The sequence below is a fragment of the Chiloscyllium plagiosum genome, unplaced genomic scaffold (genome assembly GCF_037043375.1).
Source record: "Chiloscyllium plagiosum isolate Xiang-an unplaced genomic scaffold, Cpla_swu_hap1 HiC_scaffold_4, whole genome shotgun sequence".
Taxonomy (NCBI): Eukaryota; Metazoa; Chordata; class Chondrichthyes; order Orectolobiformes; family Hemiscylliidae; genus Chiloscyllium; species Chiloscyllium plagiosum.
Genome location: NW_028270142.1, coordinates 146,487,568 through 146,511,830, shown reverse-complemented (window position 1 = coordinate 146,511,830; position 24,263 = coordinate 146,487,568). Strand labels below are relative to the sequence as shown.

The following is a 24,263-nucleotide window of genomic DNA, read 5'->3' as shown; positions in this document are numbered from 1 at the left end:
CCAAAGGGTTGAATGCCTCATCTGAGAGATAGTACCCTCAATGGCAGCATTTCCTCACTGGACAGACATGAATGAGGGGTATATCATTCATCACTACTTATCCACACTTCTGAAAAGCAAGGGTCTCTGTCAGTGCATCTACCTCAAGGTAACAGTTCAAAGTGAGTTGGTAACATCACCCATAGTGTTGACAGGCCGACTGACGGGGATTAGTAACAAGACATTACAGCAGCTCAGCCTCTGTCTCTATCCAGTCAGGTTGAGTCTTCCTCAAGAAACTTAATCAATTAGTGAGATATGATTTCCCTTTCATGAAGCTATGCTGAACTCTGATTAGATTATGAATTTCCAAACATTCTGGTATTCTTTAACAATTGATTTCAATCGTTTTCCAACAATGCACACTAGGTTAATCAGCTGCTTTTTGCCTCCCTCCCTTTTTGAAGAGGGTTGGCACATGGCAGTTTTCCAATCCATTGGTACTTCTCCCAAATCCAGTGATTTTTGGCCATATCTTTGGAATTCCAGGATTCTGATCCAGCAACACTTAAGGAACAGTGATATGCAAACAAGTCAGGATGGTGAGTGGCTGTGAGTGGAACCTGCGGGTTGTATCTGCTGGATGGAAGTGGTTGTGGGTTTGGAAGGTGCTGTCTGACGATCTTTGGTGAATTTCTGCAGTGCATCTTGTAGATGGTACACACTGCTGCTACTGAGCGTCAGTGGTGGATGTGATGCCAATTAAGTGGGCTGCTTTGCTCTGGATGGTGTTGAGTTGCTTGAGTGGTGTTGGAGTTGCACCCATCCAGGCAAGTGGGGAGTATTCCATCCCACTCCTGATTTGTGCCTTGTGAGTGTTGGACAGGCTTTGAGAGTTAGGAAGTGAGTTACCTGACGTGGGGGGAGGAGAGTGTTGAGTGGTATTATCGTCAGACTGTTAACCCAGAGACCTAGGTATCTTTCTGGGGAATTGGGTTTAAATCACACCATGGCAGATGGTGGAATTTGAATTCAATACAAAAATCTGGAATTAATGGTCTAATGATGACTTTGACTTCAATGTCAATCATTGGGAAAACCCATCTGGCTCACTCATGCCCTTTAGGGAAGGAAATGCCATCCTTCCCTGGTCTGCCTACGTGAGATTCTAGTCCCATAGCAATGTGGTTTACTCCACCTTCTGAGCAATGAGGGATGGACAATAAATGTTGGCCTAGCCAGTAACGTCCATGTCTCATGAATGAATTAAATAAAAGTATTTCCAAGCCTCTGCCCCCTCTAGTATAGCCACTCCTGTACTTTTGTAGTTTAACCCACGGGAGGTGCTGTATAAGTGTAAACCATTACCTTTTTTGGTTCATATCATAACTGTAAGCAATGAGAAAGGTTTTATAGCAGTGTGTGAAGTCAGTGACTGACCATTCAGTAGCGTCGTGCACATTGAAGATTCCAGCCTGCACTGCAGCCTGCACCCGACTCTCCTCAAATCCCATCTCAGACAGAGCAAGGAACAAGTCATGGATTGTCTGTCGGAAAACAGGAACAACAAACAAAAAACAGGTTTTACACTGTGGGCCCAGAAATGCAGGGCATTCCCAGCAATTCCTCATCATTCTCCAGACCCCAGAGATACAAAGGAACAAGAAGCTGTTACAACTGTCGAAATCCTGCAATCCCCTTCCTCAAGGCATTGTGGGTCAACCTACAGCAGGTGGACTGCAGTGGTTCAAGAAAGCAGCTTACCCCCATCTTCTCAAAAGCAGCTTGTGATGGGCAATAAATGCTGGACAGAGTTCAGATTAGAGTGGTGCTGGAAAAGCATAGCAGGTCAGGCGCATCCGAGGAGTAGGAAAATCGAGGTTTCAGGGCATTCCTGATGAAGGACTTTTGCCCGAAACCTCGAATTTTCCTGCTCCTCGGATGCTATCTGATCTGCTGTGCTTTTCCAGCATCACTCTAATCTTGACTCTGATCTCCAGCATCTGCAGTACACACTTCCGCCTAATAAATGCTGGACAGCCTACTAATGAATAAATCAGAAGTCACTGGCCACAGAGGCGTGGCTGCAAAGGGATCAGAGCTGGGAATTAAATACCTAAGAATCTGTAACTGAATGAAAGGGCAGGCAGCTGGGGAGCGGGGTCAGGGCTGCCTTGTTAGTCAAAAATGAAATTAAACCAATAGTAAGAAGGTGATATCGAGTCAGAAGGTGTAGAAGCTGTGTGAGGAGAGTTGAGGAACCACAAAGGAAAAAAAAGAGTTATTTGCAGGCCTCCTAGCAGTAGTCAGGATGTGGGGCAATTAATCAGGAGATAGAAAAGGCATGGAAGAAAGGCACTATTACAATCATCATGGGGACTTCAATATGCAGGTGGATTGGGAAAACCAGGCTGGCAGTGGTTCCCAAGAAAAGGAATCTGTGTAATATCTACAGGATGGGTTTTTTGGACCAGCTTGTGGTAGAGTCCATGAGGGAACATCCAATTCTGGATGTAGCGAGTTCTTTTTATTAATTCATGGGATCAGGGTGCCACTGGCTTAAGCAGCATTTATTGCCCATCCCTAATTGCCCAGAGGGCCGTTAAGAGCCAATCCTATTGCTGTGGGTGTGGAGTCACACGTAGGCCAGAACAGGTAAGGATGGCAACTTCCTTTCCCAAAGGACATTAGTGAACCAGATGGGCTTTTTCTGACAACTCATGGTCATCATTAGAGTTTTAATTCCAGATTTGTATTGAATTCAAATTCCACCCTCTGCCATGGCAGGATTCAAACCCAGGTCCAAATGGGTCTCTGGGTTAACAGTGCACAAGGTCATCGCGTTCCCCTAGTGAGGAATGAGGCTGACTTGCTGAGGGAGTTTAAGGTGGAGGAAACCCTGGTAGGCAGTGAACAGAAGAAGTTCGAATTAACCCTGCAGTTTGAGGGGAAAGAAGCTGGAATCAGATGGAACGGTATTACTATTAAATAAAGGTAACTACAAAGACACGAGGGGAGAGCTGGCCGGAGTTGACTGGAAGTGGAGTCCAGCAGGAAAGATGGTGGAATAGCAAACCCACCCCCCCCACCCCCCGAGTTTCTGGGAGGCAATAGCCTAGTAGTAATATCACCAGACTCTTAATGCAGAGCCCCAGATAATGTTCTGGGGACCTGGGTTTGAAACCCAACATGGCAGAAGGTGGAATTTGAATTGAATAAAATCTTGAATTAAAAATCTAATGACGACCATGGAGTCATTGTCAATTGTAAAAATCCATCTGGATCACGAATGTTTTTTAGGGATGGAAACTGCTGCTTTACCTGTTCTGGTCTACGTGACTCCAGACCCACAGCAGTATGGTTGACTCTTGGGCAATTGGGAATGGGCTATAAATGTGGCCACACCCAGTGACAACCAGATCCTCTGAATAAAAAAATAAAAACTGGGAGGTAGAAGAAGAAACTTCAAGATTAGAGTGGTGCTGGAAAAGCACAGGAAGTCAGGTAGCATCCGAGGAGCAGGAAAATCGGCTCTTGCCCGTAACGTCGGTTTTCCTACTCCTTGGACACTGCCTGACCAGCTACACTCAAATCTTAACTCTGATCTCCAGCATCTGCAATACCCACTTTCACTGAGAAGAACCACCTACTGAGGGGAGAATGAGGCAACTATGGCTGTACAAAAGGTAAGACAGAGGCAAGTGTGGACAGTGGGACTCTGGAAAGTGAGGCTGGAGAATGGGGAACAAAGAAACGGCAGAGGGAGTGAGTGGATATTTTGCATCAGTTTTCACCTGCAGCATACCAGAACTTCAAGAAAGTCAGGGACAGAAGTGAGTGCAGTGGCCATCACTAAAGAGAAGGGGCTTGGGAAGCTGAAAGGTCTGAAGGTGGATAAATCACCCAGACCAGATGGACTACACTCCAGAGTTCTGGAGGAGATTGTGGAGGTAGTGACAGTGATCTTTCAGGAATCTCTGGAGTCAGTTAGTGGTGAGCTGCAGTCCGTGTGCTGTAGGTAGACCCACAATGCCCTTAGGGAGGGAATTCCAGGATTCTGACCCAGCAACACTGAAGGAATGGCGATACTTTTCCATGTCAGGATGGTGAGCGTCTCGGTGAGGAATCTGCAGGGGGTGGTGGTCCCATGTATCTGCTGCCCTTGTCCTTCTAGATGGAAGTGGTTGTGCGTTTGGAGGCTGCTGTTTAAGATCTTTGGTGAATCTCTGAAGTGCATCTTATAGATAGCTCAGCAGCAGTAGCGTGTGCTTCGGTGGTGGAGGGAGTGGATGTGGTGCCAATCAAGCGGGCTGCTTTGTCCTGGATGATGTCGAGCTTAATGAGTGTTGTTGGAGCTGCACTCATCCAGGGAAGTGGGGAGTATTCCATCCCACTCCTGAATTGTGCCTTGTAGATGGTGGACAGGCTCTGGAGAATCAGGAGGGGAGTTACTCACTGCAGTATTCAGAGAACAATACAGCACAGGAGCTGGCCCTTCAGCTCTCCAGGCTTGCACTGACATATTCTGCCCTTCCATATTAAAACTGCCTTCTGTTACAGGATTCTGGATTAGTGGTGCTGCAGATCAGGCAGCATCCGAGAAGCAGTAAAATCGACATTTCGGGCAAAAGCCCTTCATCAGGAATAAAGGCAGAGAGCCTGAAGCGTGGAGAGATAAGCTAGAGGAGGGTGGGGGTGGGGAGAAAGTAGCATAGAGTACAATAGATGAGTGGGGGAGGGGATTAAGGTGATAGGTCAGGGAGGAGGGGGTTGAGTGGATAGGTGGAAAAGGAGATAGGCAGGTAGGACAAGTCCGGACAAGTCATGGGGACAGTGCTGAGCTGGAAGTTTGGAACTGGGGTGAGGTGGGGGAAGGGGAAATGAGGAAACTGTTGAAGTCCACATTGATGCCCTGGGGTTGAAGTGTTCCGAGGCGGAAGATGAGGCGTTCTTCCTCCAGGCGTCTGGTGGTGAGGGAGCGGCGGTGAAGGAGGCCCAGGACCTCCATGTCCTCGGCAGAGTGGGAGGGGGAGTTGAAATGTTGGGCCATGGGGCGGTTTGGTTGATTGGTGCGGGTGTCCCGGAGATGTTCCCCAAAGCGCTCTGCGAGGAGGCGTCCAGTCTCCCCAATGTAGAGGAGACGGCATCGGGAGCAACGGATACAATAAATGACATTGGTGGATGTGCAGGATCCATATCCCTCTAGTCCCTTCCTATTCAGGTATTCGTTCAGGTACTTCTTGAATGCTGCTATTGTGCCTGCTTCCACCACCTCCTCCAGGCACTCACCACCCTGTGTGTGAAAAACTGTTTCACAATCTCTTTTAAATTACCTCCCCCGCCCCGTGAACCTGTGTCCCCCAATAATAACCCCTCCACCCTCGGAAAAAGCTTCTTACTTCCCACCCTATCCATGCCATTCACAATCTTATAAACTTCTATCATATCACCCCTCAACCTCCTGTGTTCCTGTGAAAACAAACCTAGTCTACCAACCTTCCTTCATGGTTAAAATCCCCCGTACTGGCAACATCCTGGTTAACCATATCTGTACCTTCTCCAAAGCATCCACATCCTTCTGGTCATGTGGCAACCAGCACTTTATACAATAATCCAGGTAGGGCCTCACTAAAGTTATGTGAAGCTGCAGCATAACTTGCCTACCCTTATACTCACTGCCCCTTCCAATGAACACACGTATGCCATCAGCCTTTTTCACTACTTTATCTCCCTGCACTGCCCCCTTCAGTGAACTATGGACCTGCACACCCAGATCCCTCTGCATTTCAACATTCCTAAGGGTTCTGCCATTCACTGTATAATTTCCACCTGTACTTGACCTTCCAAAATGCATCACCTCACATTTGTCTGGATTAAACTCCATTGGCCATTTTACTGCCCGTGCCTCCAACTGATCTATACCCTGCTGTATCCTCTGACAATCCTCACTATGCACAACTCCACCAATCTTTGTATCATCTGCAAACTTACTAATTGGACCAGCTACGTTTTCCTCCAAATCATTTATGTAGATTACAAACAGCAGAGGTCCCAGCACTGATCCCTGCGGAACACCACTAGTCATAACTGTCCATTCTGAAAAGCATCCTTCCCCCACTACCCTCTGTCTCCTATGACTAAGCCAGTTCTGTAACCATCTTGCCAGCTCACCCTGATACCATGTGACTTCACCTTTTGTACCAGTCTACCATGAGGGACCTTCTCAAAGGCTTTACTGAAGTCCATGTAGACAACATCAACCACTTTTCCCTCATCAATCACCTTCATCACCTTCTCAAAAAACTCAATCAAGTTAGTGAGGCACGACCTCCCCATGTACAAAATCATGCTTTTTATCATAATCAGTCCACTTACTTCTAAATGCTTATAGATCTTGTCCATGAGAATCTTTTCCAAGAATTTCCCTAGCACATGTGAGGTTCACAGGCCTGTAATTTTCTGGATTTTCCCTGTAACCCTTTTTAAACAATGGGACAACATTTGCTATTCTCTAATTCTTTGGGACCTCACCTGTGGCTGGAGAGGATACAAAGGTGTTTGTCAATGCTCCAGCAATTTGTTCTGTTGCCTCCCTCAATATTCTGGGATAGATCCCATCAGGACCCAGGGACTTATCTATCTTAATACTTTTTAAGATCCACAACACCTCTTCCTTTTTAATAGCAACTTGGCTTAGAAATTCAACATTCCCTTCCCTGAGATCATCATCCACCAATTCCTTCTCTTTGGCGTATACTGATACAAGGTATTCATTTAAGACATCACCTACCTCTTCTAGCTCCACACATACATTCCCTCCTTTGTCCTTGAGTGAGCTGACCCTTTCCCTCGCTACCCTCTTATGTTTTATGTCTGTATAAAAAGCCTTGGGATTCACCCTAATCCTGTTTGCTAACAACTTTTCATGACCCCATTAGCCCTAATTCCTTGCTTAAGTTCTTTCTTGCTTTCCTTATATACTTCAAGGACTTGTCAGTTCCCATCCTCCTAGACCTTACATTTGCTTCCTTTTTCTTTTTGACTAAGGTCATAACAACCCTGGTCATCCAAGGTTCACGTAACTTGCCATAACTATCCTTCATTCTCACAGGAAAGTGCCACTCCTGAACTCTTATCAACTGCCGTTTGAACTACTTTCATCTGTCCAATGTGGATTTACCCTCAAACAGCCGCCTCTGATCAAAATTCTCCAGTTCCTGCCTAATATTGTTGTAGATCACCTTCCTCCAATTTAACACCCTCACCCGAGGACTCCTCTCAATCCCTATCTGTGCACATCTTAACATTCTAGCTCTGACCTGCTTTGATAGCTACTGTGCTTATAATCTCCCATATATGTAAGAATTGTAAGGTTCAAATAGTAGGTGATTTTAATTTTCCAAACAGTGACTGGGACTACTATAAATGTCAAGGCTTGGATGATGAAGAATTTGTTAAATGTTAACAGTAGGAAGATTTTCTTTATCAATATGTAAATGTTCCTACTGGAGAAAGAGCAAAACTTGACCTTCTCTTAGGTAATAAGGCAGGGCAAGTGACTGAAGTGATAGCAGGGGAACATTTTGCAACCAGTTGTCATCATTTTATTTATGTTTAAATAGTTATGGAAAAGATTATAAAGGTTTGAATTGGAATAAGGTAAATTTTAATGGTCTGAGACAAGAACTTTTGCAAGTAGATTGAGTAGACTGTTCACTGAGAGTAGTAGGGGCGTGGAACCCACTGCCTGCCACAGTAGGAGACTCGCCAACTTTAAGGGCATTTAAATAGTCATTGGATAGACATATGGACAAGAATAGAATAGTGTACGATAGATAGGCTTCAGATTGGTTCCACAGGTCGGCGTAATATCGAGGGCTGAAGGACCAATACTGCACTGTAGAAGGATGTAAAAGGATGTCCAAATAAATGGGAGGCTTTCAAGAGTGTGATAACAAGAGTTCAGAGTCATCATGTTCCTGTTAAGAGAAAAAGATAAGGCTGGTGGGATCAAAGAACAATGGATGAATAAAGGTCTTCAGGTTCTTGCCAAGAAGAAGAAAGAATCATATATTAGATATTGACAACTGGGCACAAATGATCCTCTTGAACAGCATGAAGAGTGTAGGGGCATTCTTAAGAGGGAGATCAGGAAGGCAAAGAGGGGATATGAGATAGCCTTGGCAGGTAAGGTTAAGGATGATCCAAAGAGATTCTACAAATACATTAAGAGCAAGACAGCAAGTAGAAAGAGAGTAGGATCTCAAAGATCAAAGATGTCATCTAACTCAGGAGATGGGAGAGATATTAAATGAATATTTCATGTCAACTTTTACTATAGAGAAAGAAATGGAGGCTAGAGAGCTCAGGAAAATATTGATATTTAAAAAGTTTACATTACAAAATAGGAAGTGCCAGATGTCTTAGAAAATATAAATGTGGATAAATCTCCAGGACCTTATCTAGTGTATCCTAGAACGTTATGGGAATTAGGGAGGAAATTGTGGGGCTCCATGCAAAAAAATTCATACAATTTATAAATATGGGTGAGATGCCAGATGGAGCAGTGGTTAGCACTGCTGCCTCACAACGCCAGGGACCCAGGTTCGATTCCAGCCTCGGATGACTCTCTGTGTGGAGTTTGCACGTTCCCCCCTTTTCTGCATGGGTTTCCTCTGGGTGCTCCGGTTTCCTCCCACAGTCCAAAGATGTGCAGGTCAGGTGCTACAGTGCCCATAGTATTCATAGGTGCATTAGTCAGGGGTAAATGTAGAGTAATGGGGAATGGGCTTGGGTGAGATATTCCTTGGTGAGTGGGTATGGACTTGTTGAGCTGAAGGGCCTGTTTGCACACTGTAAGGATTCTAAGACTGGAGAGTGGCTAATGCTGTGCCTTTGTTTAAGAAGGGATGTTAGGAGAAGCCTAGAACCTACAGACCTATGATTCTGACATCAGTCAGGGTAAATTGTTGGAGGTGATTCTGAAAGATAGGATTTATATACATTCAGAGAGACAAGGACTGAATAGGAATAGTCAGCATGGTTTTGTGCAAGGAGACTTAGATTGAGGTTTTTGATGAAGTATCCGAGAAGATTGCTGACAACGGAGCAAAAGATGTTGTTTATTCAGACTTTAGTGAAGCCTTTGGCAAGGTTCCACACGGTAGACTAATTACTGGAGAAAAGTTAGGTCACATGGGGTTCACGGTGAGCTTACCAATTGCATACATAATTGGCTTAATGACAGGAGACAGAGTAATGGTGGAGGGTTGCTTTTCAGACTGGAGGCCGGTGACCTGCGGTCTTCCACAGGGATTGGTTCGGGGTCCTGCTTTGTTTGACATTTATATAAATGATTTAGATGAGAATATAGAAGGCATGCTTAGTAAGTTTCTGGATGACTCCAAAATTGGTGGTATAGTGGACACTGAAGAAGGTTATTGAAGATTACAAAGGGATCTTGACCAAATGGATGAATGAGCTGAGGAATTTATCCATTATGCATTTATCCAAATTAAACTCCATCTGCCACTCCTCAGTCCGTTCACCCAATTGATCAAGATCTCTCTGTGATCTCCGATAACCTTCTTCACCGTGCTACATTTTGGCAAAACAAACAAAGGCAAGACTTATATAATTAATGGTCGGGCCCTGGGGGGTGTTGTAGAACAGAGAGACCAACGGGTTCAGGTACATAATTCTTTGAAATTTGCATCACATGTGGATTGGATGGTTAAGAAGGCATTTAGCATATTTGTGTTCATTGCTCAGACCTTGGAGTATAGCAATTGGGATGTCATGTCGAGGTTGTACAGCGCACTGGTGCAATACTATGTCCAGTTCTGGTCACCCTGTTATAGGAAGGATATTATTAAGCTGGAGAGAGATTTATCAGGATATTGCCAGGACTGGAGGGTTTGAGTTTTAAGGAGAGGCTGGATAGTCTGAGACTCTTTTCACTGGAGTGTGGGACGTTGAGGTGTGACCTCATAGAGGTTTATAAAATCATGAGAGACATAGATATGAATGGCAAGTGTCTTTTCCCTCAGGTGGGGGATAATAAGACTAGGGGGCATGTTTTTAGGTTGACAGGAGAAGGATTTTAAAAAGACATGAGGGGGATTTTTTTCTTGGGACGCAGGAGTGGTTTGTGTGTGGAATGAACTTCCAGAGGATGTGGTGGATGCAGGTACAGTTATAATGTTTAAAAGACATTTGGATAAGTACAGGAATGTTTGGAGAGGGATATGGATCAAGCACAGGCAGGTGGGACTAGTTTAGTTTGGGATTATGATTGAACTGAAGGGTCTGTTTCTGTGCTGTGTGACTGTATGTGGCTGGTTGAGTTTCTGGTCAATGGTAACACCCAGAATGTCAATAATGGTGGATTCAGTAATGATAATACCATTGAATGTCTAGGGGTAGTGATTAGATTGTCTCTTGTTGAAGACAGTCATTGTTTGGCACGTGAGGCCATGAGGTTACAGATTGTGCTGGAGTACAATTCTGCTGCAGTTGATGGCCCACAGCACTTCACGGATACCCAGTCTAGAGTTGCTAGATCTGTTCAAAGTCTATCCCATTTAGCACGGTGGTAGTGCCACACAACACGACAGAGGGTATTCTCAGTGTGACGGCAGGACTTCGCCTCCACAAAGACCGTGCAGTGGTCACGCTTACCGATATGGTCATGGACAGATGCATCTGCAGCCAGCAGATTGGTAAGGATGAGGTCAGGTATGCTTTTCCCTCTTGTTGGTTCCCTCACCACCTGCCGTAGACCCAGTCCAGCAGCTATGTCCTTTAGGACCCGACCAGCTCAATCAGTAATGCTGCTGAAGGAGAGAGTGGGTACTGCAGATGCTGGAGATTAGAGTCAAGATTAGAGTGTGGTGCTGGAAGGGCTTTTGCCCGAGACGTCGATTCTCCTGCTCCTTGGATGCTGCCTGACCTGCTGTGCTTTTCCAGCACCACTATAATGCTGCTGCTGAGCCCCTCTTGGTGGTGGGACACTGAAATCCCCCGCCCCAGAGGACAGTTTGTACCCTTACCACCCGCAGTGCTTCCTCCGAGTGATGTTCACATGGAGGGGTACCGATTCATCAGCCAAGGACAGTACGCAATAATTACCAGGTGGTTTCCTTGCCCATGTTTCACCTGAAGCCATGAGACATCATTGGGGCCAGAGTCAATGTTGAGGACCCCCAGGGCAGCTTTCTCCCAACTGTGTCTCACTGTGCTGCCACCTCTGCTGGGTCTATCCTGCTGGTGGGACAGGACATATCCATGGACGGTGATGGTGGGGTCTGGGACATTGTCTGCAAGATATGATTCCGTGAGTATGACTATGTCAGACTGTTGCTTGACTAGTCGGTGAGACAGTTCTCCCAATTTTGGCACTAGCCCCCAGATGTTAGTGAGGAGCACTTCGCAGGGTTGACAGGGCTGTTTCTGCCATTGTTTTTCCAGTGCCTACATCAATGCCAGGTGACCAGTCCAGTTTCATCTCTTTGTTGAGATTTTGTTGCAATTGAAACAACTGCATAGCTAGGGCCTTTCCCCACAATGCTGAGAGTCTGGAGTCACATGTAGGCCAGACTGCAGGTTGGGACCACACCTTTCACATAATACATTAACAATGTAGAGGAAGGAACTGAAGGCATTGTTACTAAATTTGTAGATGACACAAAAATAGGTGAAAGGACAGGTATAGTGTTGAGGAAGCAAGGAGGCTGCAGAAGGACAGGCAATGAGAGTGAACAAAGAAGTGGAATACAATAACCAAAAGAGAAAATGCTGGAAAATCTCAGCAAGTCTGGCAGCATCTGTAAGGAGAGAAAAGAGTTGATGTTTCGAGTCTAACTGACCATTTGGTAAAGCTCAAAGTGGAATACAATGTTCGAAAGTGGGAAATTATTCACTTTGGTAAGAAGGATAGAGTCACAGACTACATTCTAAACTAGGAAAGGTTTTGGAAATCTGAAGCACAGACAGACTTGGGTGTCCTAATTCAGGATTCTGTTAAGGTTAACACAAATGATCAGTTGGCAGTTAGGGAGGCAAATGTATTGCTAGCATTCATTGCAAGAGAGCTAGAATACAAGAGCAGGGATATACTGCTGAGGCTGTATCAGGCTCTGGTCAAACCACATTTGGAACGTGGAGAGCAGTTTTGTACCCCATATCTAAGGGAGAACATTCTAGTGCTACAGGGAGTCCAAAGGAGGCTTACAAGAATGATCATTGGAATGAAAGATTGGTCCATATGAGGAGTGGTTGAGGACTCTGGGTCTGTAATCGATGGAGTTTAGATAGAAGGGAGAAGGGGTAAATTCTCATTGAGAATCTCTTAAAGAATACTGAAAGGCATGGACAGAGTGGACATGGAGAAGATGTTCCTGTTAGTAAGAGAGACAAGGATCCGAGAGCACAGCCTCTTAGTGAAGGGACAATCCTTTAAGAGGTGAAGAGGAAATTCTTCAGTCAGAGGGTGGTGAATCTGTAGGACATTGCGATGGAGGCTAAGTCTTTGAGAGTAATTAAGACAGAGATAGATAGGTTCTTGGTTGGTGAGGGGCTCAAAGATTACAGGGAGAAGGCAGGAGAATGGAGATGAGAAATATATCACCCCTGATCGAATGGCCCCATTCTGCTCCGACACCTTCTGCAGAAATCCAGGATCTAATCTCATGCTGCCCCTGACCCTGCCCCAGCCTTCACCCTGACCCTACCTCAGACCCAGCCCCTGACCCAATCCCTGACCCTGTCCCAGGTCCAGCCCCCTCCCCGGGGAGTGTTGGACAGGGTCAGGGTCAGGGTCAGGGACAGGGTCAGGGTCAGGGTCAGGGACAGGGTCGGGGTCAGGGACGGGGTCAGGGACAGGGTTGGTATTGGGCTCAGGGACAGGGACAGGGACAGGGACAGGGTCTGGGTCAGGGACGGGGACGGGGACGGGGTCAGGGACAGGGTCACAGTCGGGGTCAGGGACGGGGTCAGGGACAGGGTCACAGTCGGGGTCAGGGACAGGGTAAGGGACAGGGTTGGTGTTGGCCTCAGGGACAGGGACAGGGTCGGGGTCAGGGACAGGGACAGGGACAGGGACAGGGACAGGGTCGGGGTCGGGGTCGGGGTCGGGGTCGGGGTCGGGGTCGGGGTCAGGGACAGGCTCAGGGACAGGGTCGGGGTGTTGATCTCACTCTAACCCAGGCCTGGACGGGAGCAGCTCAGTCCCTGGCTCCTGTGAGGCCTACTCCCCCGCGGTCTCTCGTACTTCCAGAGGCCGGGCCTACCCCCTCCCGCCTCAGGCCGACAGTCACTCACCGCGGGGCCACCCGACCGCTCCATGGCCGCCCACTGCCGGAAACAGAGCGGCCCGAGGTCCGGACGCGGCCTCCAGACACCGGACACCGACCACCGGACACCGCAGAGCCCCGCCCCCTGCCCCTGTCAGTCACACAGACCCCGCCCCCTGCCCCTGTCAGTCACACAGACCCCGCCCCTGCCCCTGTCAGTCACACAGACCCCGCCCCCTGCCCCTGTCAGTCACACAGACCCCGCCCCCTGCCCTGTCAGTCACACAGACCCCGCCCCTGCCCCTGTCAGTCATACAGACCCCGCCCCTGCCCCTGTCAGTCACACAGACCCCGCCCCCTGCCCCTGTCAGTCACACAGACCCCGCCCCTGCCCCCTGTCAGTCACACAGGCCCCGCACCCTGCCCCTGTCAGTCACACAGACCCCGCCCCCTGCCCCTGTCAGCCACACAGACCCCGCCCCCTGCCGCTGTCAGTCACACAGACCCCGCCCCCTGCCCCTGTCAGTCACACAGACCCCGCCCCCGTGCCCCTGTCAGTCACACAGACCTCGCCCCCTGCCCCTGTCAGTCACACACACCTCGCCCCGTGCCCCCGTCAGTCACAGAGTCCCCGCCCCTGCCCCTGTCAGTCACACAGACCCCGCCCCCTGCCCGTCAGTCACACAGACCCCGCCCCCTGCCCCTGTCAGTCACACAGACCCCGCCCCCTGCCCCTGTCGGTCACACAGATCCCGCCCCCTGCCCGTCAGTCACACAGACCCCGCCCCCTGCCCCTGTCAGTCACACAGACCCCGCCCCCTGCCCCTGTCAGTCACACAGACCCCGCCCCCTGCTCCTGTCAGTCACACAGACCCCGCCCCCTGCCCCTGTCATTCACACAGACCACGCCCCCTGCCCCTGCCAGTCACACAGACCCCGCGCCCTGCCCCTGTCAGTCACACAGACCCCGCCCACTGCTCCTGTCAGTCACACAGACCACGCCCCTGCCCCTGTCAGTCACACAGACCCCGCCCCCTGCCCCTGTCAGTCACACAGACCCCGCCCCCTGCTCCTGTCAGTCACACAGACCCCGCCCCCTGCCCCTGTCATTCACACAGACCACGCCCCCTGCCCCTGTCAGTCACACAGACCCCGCCCCCTGCCCGTCAGTCACACAGACCCCGCCCCCTGCCCCTGTCAGTCACACAGACCCCGCCCCCTGCCCCTGTCAGTCACACAGACCCCGCCCCCTGCTCCTGTCAGTCACACAGACCCCGCCCCCTGCCCCTGTCATTCACACAGACCACGCCCCCTGCCCCTGTCAGTCACACAGACCCCGCGCCCTGCCCCTGTCAGTCACACAGACCGCGCCCACTGCTCCTGTCAGTCACACAGACCACGCCCCTGCCCCTGTCAGTCACACAGACCCCGCCCCATGCCCCCTGTCAGTCACACAGACCCCGCCACGTGCCCCCTGTCAGTCACACAGACCCCGCCCCGTGCCCCCTGTCTGTCACACAGACCCCGCCCCGTGCCCCCTGTCAGTCACACAGACCCCGCCCCGTGCCCCCTGTCAGTCACACATACCCCGCCCCTGCCCCTGTCAGTCACACAGACCCCGCCCCGTGCTCCTGTCAGTCACACATAGCCCGCCCCTGCCCATGTCAGTCACACAGACCCCGCCCCGTGCACCCTGTCAGTCACACAGACCCTGCCCCATGCCCCCTGTAAGTCACACAGACCCCGCCCCTGCCCCTGTCAGTCACACAGACCCCGCCCCCTGCCCCTGTCAGTCACACAGACCCCGCCCCCTACCCCTGTCAGTCACACAGACCCCGCCCCGTGTCCCCTGTCAGTCACACAGACCCCGCCCCCTGCCCTTGTCAGTCACACAGACCTCGCCCCCTGCCCCTGTGAGTCACACAGACCCCGCCCCCTGCTCCTGGCAGTTACACAGACCCCGCCCCCTGCCCCTGTCAGTCACACAGACCCCGCCCCTGCTCCTGTCAGTCACACAGACCCCGCCCCCTGCCCCTGTCATTCACACGGACCACGCCCCCTGCTCCAGTCAGTCACAGAGACCCCGCCCCCTGCCCCTGTGAGTCACACAGACCCCGCCCCCTGCTCCTGTCAGTCACAGAGACCCCGCCCCCTGCCCCTGTCAGTCACACAGACCCCGCCCCCTGCCCCTGTCAGTCACACAGACCCCGACCCCTGCCCGTCACACAGACCCCGCCCCCTGCCCCTGTCAGTCACACAGACCCCGCACCCTGCCCCTGTCAGTCACACAGACCCCGCCCCCTGCCCGTCACACAGACCCCGCCCCCTGCCTGTCACACAAACCCCGCCCCCAGCCCCTGTCAGTCACACTGACCCCGCCCCCTGCCCCTGTCAGTCACACAGACCCCGCCTCCTGCCCCTGTCAGTCACACAGACCCCGCCCCCTCCCCCTGTCAGTCACACAGACCCCGCCCCCTCCCCCTGTCAGTCACACAGATCCCGCCCCCTGACCCTGTCAGTCACACAGACCCCGCCCCCTGCCCCTGTCAGTCACACAGACCCCGCCCCCTGCCCCTGTCAGTCACACAGACCCCGCCCCCTGCCCGTCACACAGACCCCGCCCCCTGCCCCTGTCAGTCACACAGACCCCGCACCCTGCCCCTGTCAGTCACACAGACCCCGCCCCCTGCCCGTCACACAGACCCCGCCCCCTGCCTGTCACACAAACCCCGCCCCCAGCCCCTGTCAGTCACACAGACCCCGCCCCCTGCCCCTGTCAGTCACACAGACCCCGCCTCCTGCCCCTGTCAGTCACACAGACCCCGCCCCATGCCCCTGTCAGTCACACAGACCCCGCCCCCTCCCCCTGTCAGTCACACAGACCCCGCCGCGTGCCCCTGTCAGTCACACAGACCCCGCCCCCTGCCCCTGTCAGTCACACAGACCCCGCCCCCTGCCCCTGTCAGTCACACAGACCCCGCCCCCTGCCCCTGTCAGTCACACAGACCCCGCCCCCTGCCCCTGTCAGTCACAGACCCCGCCCCCTGCCCCTGTCAGTCACACAGACCCCGCCCCATGTCCCTGTCAGTCACACAGACCCCGCCCCCTGCCCCTGTCAGTCACACAGACCCCGCCCCCTGCCCCTGTCAGTCACACAGACCCCGCCCCCTCTCCCTGTCAGTCACACAGACCCCGCCCCCTGCCCCTGTCAGTCACACAGACCCCGCCCCCTGCCCCTGTCAGTCACACAGACCCCGCCCCCTGCCCCTGTCAGTCAGCCTCTCTTGCCCCCCTGAGATTTTGATGGAGGGGGGCATCTTGTTCCTCCTTTTGCCCTGATCCAGGGCCATGGTCGGATCTGATGGATGTCAATGTTCCACCATTTCCTGTGAGGAGCTTTGGGAGGCTGAGTCTGTGCTCGGCGCTAGAGAAATGTAAGACTGCAGTGACCTTCAGTTCTGCCTTGGGCCTAGCTGAGGTCCTTTAACTTTGTGTATTTTGGGTAATTTGCTGTGATATGGATTGGGGAGGAATCATTTGGGACCATCTTTACCTCACGGTTCAGTCATCAAGGTTTTAATTTTCAATCTTTGGAACATTCTGGAAATCTGAAATGAGAGTCGGAAAGTTCTGGAAATCCTGAGCACGTCTGGATAGGGACTGTCTCCGGAATGTGATCTCTGGACATTTAAACCACCCACCTTGTTTCCCTCTGTGTGTGTGTGTGTGTCTCTCTCTCTCTCAGACCGTCACCTGACGTCCGTTAGCGAGGGAAATCTGCCATCCTTACCCGGTCTGACCTACATGTGACTCCAGACCCACAGCCATCCGGCTGACTCTTCAAGGCCTTCTCAGGATGGGAATTAAATGCTGGCCTGGCCAGTGACACCCACAAATACAGTGAACACCTCTATCGAACCTCCCCGCCTGCTCCACTTGATGAGGTTCACCAGCCGTGTCTGGGCATTAATGTCCCTCAGCCCTTGACTTTGTCCAGTAAATCCGTCCCCTCCGCAACCTCTCCAAGTTCTTGTCAGCCTTCCCACAGGACAGGGCTCAGAATTAGACATTGCTGGGCGTCTAGGAGAAAGTGAGGGCTGCAGATGCTGGGGATCAGAGCTTAAAAATGTGTTGCTGGAAAAGCGCAGCAGGTCAGGCAGCATCAAAGGAGCAGGAGAATCGACGTTTTGTGCATAAGCCCTTCTTCAGGAATCCTGAAGAAGGGCTTATGCCCAAAACGTCGATTCTCCTTCTCCTTTGATGCTGCCTGACCTGCTGCGCTTTTCCAGCAACACATTTTTAAGCCTGGATTTCGCCCACCATTCAGCTTAATACACCCAGTGCATTAATGAAAGAACTGTCAGAGACAGGGACCTGATGAAGTGTATCCCAGGACTTTGTGGGAGGCCAGGGAGGAAGTTACAGGACCCATAGCAGAGATATTTGTATCATACACAGCCACAGGTGAAGTGCCGGAGGGTGGCTAATGTTGTGACATGGTGGGTTGTTGAGTCAGCTTAAATCTCACAGGCTCCAGGGAGAAATAGCCAGTTGGATACAACATTGGCTTGACCATAGAAGACAGAGGGTGGTGGTAGAGGGTTGTTTTGCAGACCAGATGCTGTGACTAATGGTGGCCCACAGTTATTGGTCATTTATATAAATGATTTAGATGAGAATTTAGGAGATATGGTTAGTAAGTTTGCTGATGGCATAGAGGGCATAGAATTAAGGTGAAAGGGGAGAGACACAAAAGAATACAGGGGGCAAATCTTTCACACAGAGGGTGGTGAGTGTCTGGAGCGTACTGCCAGAGAAAGTGGTGGAAGCAAATACAATTTTGTCATTTCATAAACATTTGGATAGGCACATGGAAGGGATAGGTATGGAAAGATACAGACCAAATACGACAAATGGGACTAGTTTAAATTGTGAAAACTGGGCAGCTAGACAAGTTGGGTCAAAGGGCCTGTTTCCATGCTGTAGACCTCTATGACTGTATGGGTCTAAGACACAGAAGTGAAGGACCGCATACTGACAAAACATCACAGAGAGTGCTGCACTGTTGGGGGGGCAGCGCTGAGGGAGTGCTGCATTCCTGGAGGTTGAGTACGCGCTGTCAAAGGGTCAGTATTGTGGGACGGCTGCACAGTTGGAGTGTCGATACTGTTGGAGTGCTGAACCTTCTGAGGGTCAGTGCTGCAGTATTGGAGGTCATTACTCAGGTATTGACACACTGTCTCATAGTAAGTGGTGAAAGCACTGGTGTGCTGGCCATCTTCATTTTCTGATATTATACCGAGACCCAGTCTGCTGTCTCATGCTGGTGGATGTAATTGATTCAAGGCCAATATTCATTTTGAGGAAGCGTTGGAAGTTTGCCCTGAGTGTCAAAATATGTATCTCGGTCACCAAAAAAAAATGCAGGACATGTGGCATATTGCATTTTTTTTAGATCCTCATTGTGTGCAAATTAGCTCTAATGATTCCTATGTGTAAAACAGTAACTACATTTCAAAACTATTGTTTGCAAAGTCCAATTTAATGTCCCCAACCAGGTATGAAACTAACATGGATTCTGAGCCCACCAGCTCAGAGTTGCAGGTTCTCAACCACTGAACCCCTTCTCTGGAAGGGACATTGAGGCTCCTGATTAAGATCTCTTTTTGACATTACATGTCATTTACTCGTTCTCTCACCTGCCACTCCTATAACCGACACTCTTGTGTGCTGGAGTTTTCTTCCATATAAGGTATGGAATGTGGAGTGTCTCTGCAGTTTCCGTTGGGGCAGGTTCCTGCCCTCAGGGTTCTCTCTGTCTCACACACTCTGCCTTCCTGTATGTCTCACTGGCCCGTGCTCAGGCTTGTCTCAGGCTCTCCAACTTTTCAATGTGTGCCTCAAAACTTTTATACTGTTTTCCACTGTTTGCTTGTTTGTGGTTGGCATAGAATTTACAACCCGGAAACAGGGCATTCAGAAGTCTGGTCTGCGATAGTGGGTTTCTTTTCACTTCTTTCACAGGATGTGGGTATTGCTGACAAAGTCAGCATCTGTTGTCCGTCCGTAAATGCCCTGAAACTGAGCGGCTTGTTCAGTTGTTTCAAAGGACAGTTAAGAGTCAACCACACTTATGCAGATCTGGAGTCACGTGCAGGCCAGGCCGAGTAAGAACAGCAGATTTCCTTCCCCAAAGAATATTATTAAACTAGATTACATTCTACATAAGCCGCCTCTTTGCCAATTCACAACTGATTTCAGCAAAGAAGGATAAAAGGATTGACCATGGGGGAGAAATAGAATAGGAGCGTAAGCTTGCCGGACCATCCAAACTTGGTAAGATCATCCTTCAGGCTTCTGTGCTACAGGGACAAAAGGCCCAACCTATCCAAACCTCACTTTATAACTCTTCCAGTCCAGGTAGCATCCCAATAAATCTTTTCTGAACTCTTTTTCGTTTAATGATATAGTAGGGTGACCAGAACTACATGCAGTACTGCAAGTGTACCCTCACTAATGTCTTGTACAGCTGACATAAAATGTCCCAATGCCCACACTTAATGCTCTGACTGATGAAAGCAAGCACACCAAAAGCCTTCTTCACCTGTCTACCTGTGACTCTACTTTCAAGAAGCTTTGAACCTGTACTCCTAGATCTCTTTGTTTTTTAACATTTCTGTACAAGTGCTAGAAACATAGAAACATAGAAAAAATACAGTGCAGTACAGGCCCTTTGGCCCTCGATGTTGCGCCAATCCAAGCCCACCTAACCTACACTAGCCCACTATCCTCCATATGCCTATCCAATGCCCGCTTAAATGCCCATAAAGAGGGAGAGTCCACCATTGCTACTGGCAGGGCATTCCATGAACTCACGACTCGCTGAGTAAAGAATCTACCCCTAACATCTGTCCTATACCTACCACCCCTTAATTTAAAGCTATGCCCCCTCGTAATAGCTGACTCCATACGTGGAAAAAGGTTCTCATGGTCAACCCTATCTAAACCCCTAATCATCTTGTACACCTCTACCAAGTCACCCTTAAACCTTCTTTTCTCCAATGAAAACAGCCCCAAGTGCCTCAGCCTTTCCTCATACGATCTTCCTACCATGGGAGAAAGTGAGGTCTGCAGATGCTGGAGATGAGAGATGGAAATGTGTTGCTGGAAAAGCGCAGCAGGTCAGGCAGCATCTAGGGAACAGGAGAATCGACGTTTCGGGCATTAGCCCTTCTTCAGGATTCCTGAAGAAGGGCTAATGCCCGAAACATCGATTCTCCTGTTCCCTAGATGCTGCCTGACCTGCTGCGATCTTCCTACCATACCAGGCAACATCCTGGTAAACCTCCTCTGCACCCGTTCCAGTGCCTCCACATCCTTCCTCTAGTATGGCGACCAAAACTGCACACAATACTCCAGATGCAGCCGCGCCAGAGCCTTATACAACTGCAACATGACCTCAGGGCTCCGGAACTCAATTCCTCTACCAATAAAAGCCAGTACGCCATATGCCTTCTTCACCGCACTATTTACCTGGGTGGCAACTTTCAGAGATCTGTGTACATGGACACCAAGATCCCTCTGCTCATCCACACTACCAAGTATCCGACCATTAGCCCAGTACCCCATCTTTTTGTTACTCTTACCAAAGTGAATCACCTCACACTTACCTACATTGAACTCCATTTGCCACCTTTCTGCCCAGCTCTGCAGCTTATCTATATCCCGCTGTAACCTGCCACATCCTTCCTCACTGTCTACAACTCCTCCGACTTTCGTATCATCCGCAAACTTGCTCACCCAACCTTCTAGCCCCTCTTCCAGGTCATTTATAAAAATGACAAACAGCAATGGTCCCAAAACAGATCCTTGCGGAACACCGCTAGTAACTGCACTCCAAGATGAACCTTTACCATCAACTACTACCCTCTGTCTTCTTCCATCCAGCCAACTCCTAATCCAAACCTCCAACTCACCCTCAATGCCATACCTCCGTATTTTTTGCAGTAGCCTACCATGGGGAACCTTATCAAACGCCTTACTAAAATCCATATACACCACATCTACCGCTTTACCCTCGTCTACCTCCTTAGTCACCTTCTCAAAGAATTCAATAAGGTTTGTGAGGCACGACCTGCCCTTCACAAAACCATGCTGACTATCCTTGATCACATTATTCCTATCCAGATGTTCATAAATCCTATCCCTTACAATTCTCTCTAAGACTTTGCCCACAACAGAAGTGAGACTCACCGGCCTATAGTTACTAGGGTTATCCCTACTCCCCTTCTTGAACAAGGGAACCACATTTGCTATCCTCCAGTCTTCTGGCACTATTCCTGTAGACAACGAGGACATAAAAATCAAGGCCAATGGCTCTGCGATCTCCTCCCTTGCTTCCCAGAAAATCCTAGGATAAATGCCATCAGGCCCAGGGGACTTATCTATTTTCACCCTTTCCAGAATTTCCAACACCTCTTCCCTACATACCTCAAAGCTGTCCATTCTAATTAATTGTGACTCAATATTCACATCGGCAACAATGTCCTGTTCCTGAGTGAATACTGACGAAAAGTATTCATTCAATGTCTCCCAAATCTCTTCAGCCTCCACACGCAACTTCCCACTACTATCCTTGACAGGACCTATTCCTACCCTAGTCATTCTTTTATTCCTGACATACCTATAGAAAGCCTTTGGGTTTTCCCTAATCCTACCAACTAAGGACTTTTCATGTCCCCTCCTTGCTGCTCTTAGCTCTCTCTTCAGGTCCTTCCTGGCTACCTTATAACTGTCAATTGCCCCAATTGAACCTTCACGCCTCATCTTTACATAGGCCGCCCTCTTCCCTTTAACAAGGGATTCCAATTCCTTATTAAACCACGGCTCCCTCACACGACCCTTTCCTCCCTGCCTGACAGGTACATACTTATCAAGGACACTCAATAGTTGTTCCTTGAACAAGCTCCACATATCAATTACGCCCTTGCCTTGAAGCCTACTTTTCCAAGCCACGCATCCTAAGTCATGCCTCACCGCATCATAATTTCCCTGCCCCCAGCTATAACTCTTGCCCTGCAGTGCACACTTATCCCTCTCCATCACTAGAGTAAAAGTCACCGAATTGTGGTCACTGTCCCCAAAGTGCTCACCTACCTCTAATTCTAACACCTGGCCTGGTTCGTTACCCAGAACCAAATCCAGTATGGCCTCACCTCTTGTTGGCCTATCTGCATATTGTGTCAGGAAACCTCCTGCACACATTGGACAAACACCGACCCATCTAACGAACTAGAGCTATAGCTTTCCCAATCAATATCAGGAAAGTTGAAGTCCCCCATAACAACCACCCTATTACTTTCACTCTTCTCCTGAATCATCCTTGCAATCCTTTCTTCTACGTTTCTAGGACTATTAGGAGGCCTGTAAAAAACTCCTAACAGGGTGAGCTCACCTTTCCTATTCCTAACCTCAGCCCAAACTACCTCAGATGGCGAGTCTTCATCCATCGTCCTTTCCACCGCTGTAATACTATCTTTGACAAGCAATGCCACACCTCCCCCTCTTTTACCCCCACCTCTGACCCTACTAAAACATTTAAACCCTGGAACCTGCAACAGCCAATCCTGTCCCTGTTCTACCCATGTCTCCGTAATAGCCACAACATCGAAGTCCCAGGTACCAACCCACGCTGCAAGTTCACCTACCTTATTTCGTATACTTCTTGCATTGAAGTATACACACTTCAAGCCACTTTCCTGTTTACAGGCACCCTCCTTTGAGATTGATGCCATGTTCCTAACCTCCCTACACTCCAAGTCCTGCACCCTAAAGCTACAGTCTAGGTTCCCATGCCCCTGCAGAGTTAGTTTGCTGCCCTGGTTTGACTCACCAAAATGCAACATCTTACATTTATCTAAAATAACCTCCATTTGCCGTGCCTCAGCTCACTTGCCCATTTGATCAAGCACAGCTATATTTCCAGATAACCTTCTTCACTGTCAACTATACCAGCAAGCTTGGTGTCGTCCTCAAACTTATTAACCATACCTCCTAAATTCTCATATAAATCATTTATGTAACTGATGAATGACAGTGAACCCAGCACCAATCACTGTGGCCCACCACTGGTCACAGGCCTCCAGTCTGAAAAACAGTCCTCTGCCACCATCTTCCGTTAGCTACTGTCAAATCAATTTTGTATTCAGTCAGCTAGCTCTCCCTGCATCCCATGAGATTTAACCTTACTCAACAACCCACCAAAGACCTTGCTACAGTCCACTGCACTGCCCTCATCTACCTTCTTGGTCACCCCAGTTGCTATACCAAGCTGTGATGCATCCCAACAGGATGCTTTCTGTGGTGCATCTGTGAAACATTGCTCGGAGTCATTGTGGACATTTATGTAACAGCAGACCATATAATCACAAGGCTGCTGTGTGCGGTTTGGGGTAAGGCCATGGGAGGAGGTACCTCAAACCCTAAAATCGTTGAATTCGATATTGAATCAAGAAGGCAGCAGAGCTCAGCAGCAGAAAATGAGACCCTGTTCATCCAGCTTGCGCCAAGCCCTGCTGGAACACTGCAGCCAGCCTGAGACAGAGATGTTGACCAGGGAATATGATGGTGTGTTGAAGCGGCAGGCAACTGGAAGCTCAGGGTGTTTTTTTTTTGCAGACAGAATGTAGGTGTTCTGTGAAGCAGTCACTGAGTCAACCCTTTGTTTCCCCAATGTAAAGGAGACTACACTGTGATCAGCGAATGCACTAGACTAGATTGAGTGAAGTGAAGGTAAAACACTGCTTCACCTGGAAGGTGTGCATGGGGCCCTTGGATACGGAGGAGGAAGTCAATGGGCAGTTGTTACACCTTCTGAGGTTACAGGGGAAGATGCTGTCAGGGGGATGTTGGAGTAAAGGTGGAGTAGACCAGGGTGCACTGGAGGGAACTGTTCTTGCGGAAAGCTGACAAGGGAGGGGAGCATGTGTCTGG

General features: G+C 49.7%; 1 protein-coding gene and 1 long non-coding RNA gene across 3 annotated transcripts in view; one reads left to right on the top strand and one right to left on the bottom strand.

Annotated features, from left to right (window-relative positions):
• Positions 1 to 13,408, bottom strand: part of LOC122548758 (uncharacterized) — an 81,316-nt gene extending 67,908 nt beyond the window's left edge. For both annotated transcript variants that reach the window (XM_087986768.1, XM_087986769.1), the window contains exons 1-2: positions 13,300 to 13,408; positions 1,420 to 1,526 (exon numbers count right to left, since the gene is read on the bottom strand). In XM_087986768.1, coding sequence (XP_087842894.1) covers positions 1,420 to 1,526; positions 13,300 to 13,323 — 131 coding nt within the window. In that variant the 5' untranslated portion in view covers positions 13,324 to 13,408. The remainder of the gene's footprint in view (positions 1 to 1,419; positions 1,527 to 13,299) is intronic.
• A 3,161-nt stretch (positions 13,409 to 16,569) lies between these two features.
• The window catches only part of LOC148150499 (uncharacterized), a 171,391-nt gene continuing 163,697 nt past the window's right edge, over positions 16,570 to 24,263 (top strand). The window contains exon 1 of the long non-coding RNA XR_015756873.1: positions 16,570 to 16,705. This is a non-coding gene — a long non-coding RNA (uncharacterized LOC148150499). The remainder of the gene's footprint in view (positions 16,706 to 24,263) is intronic.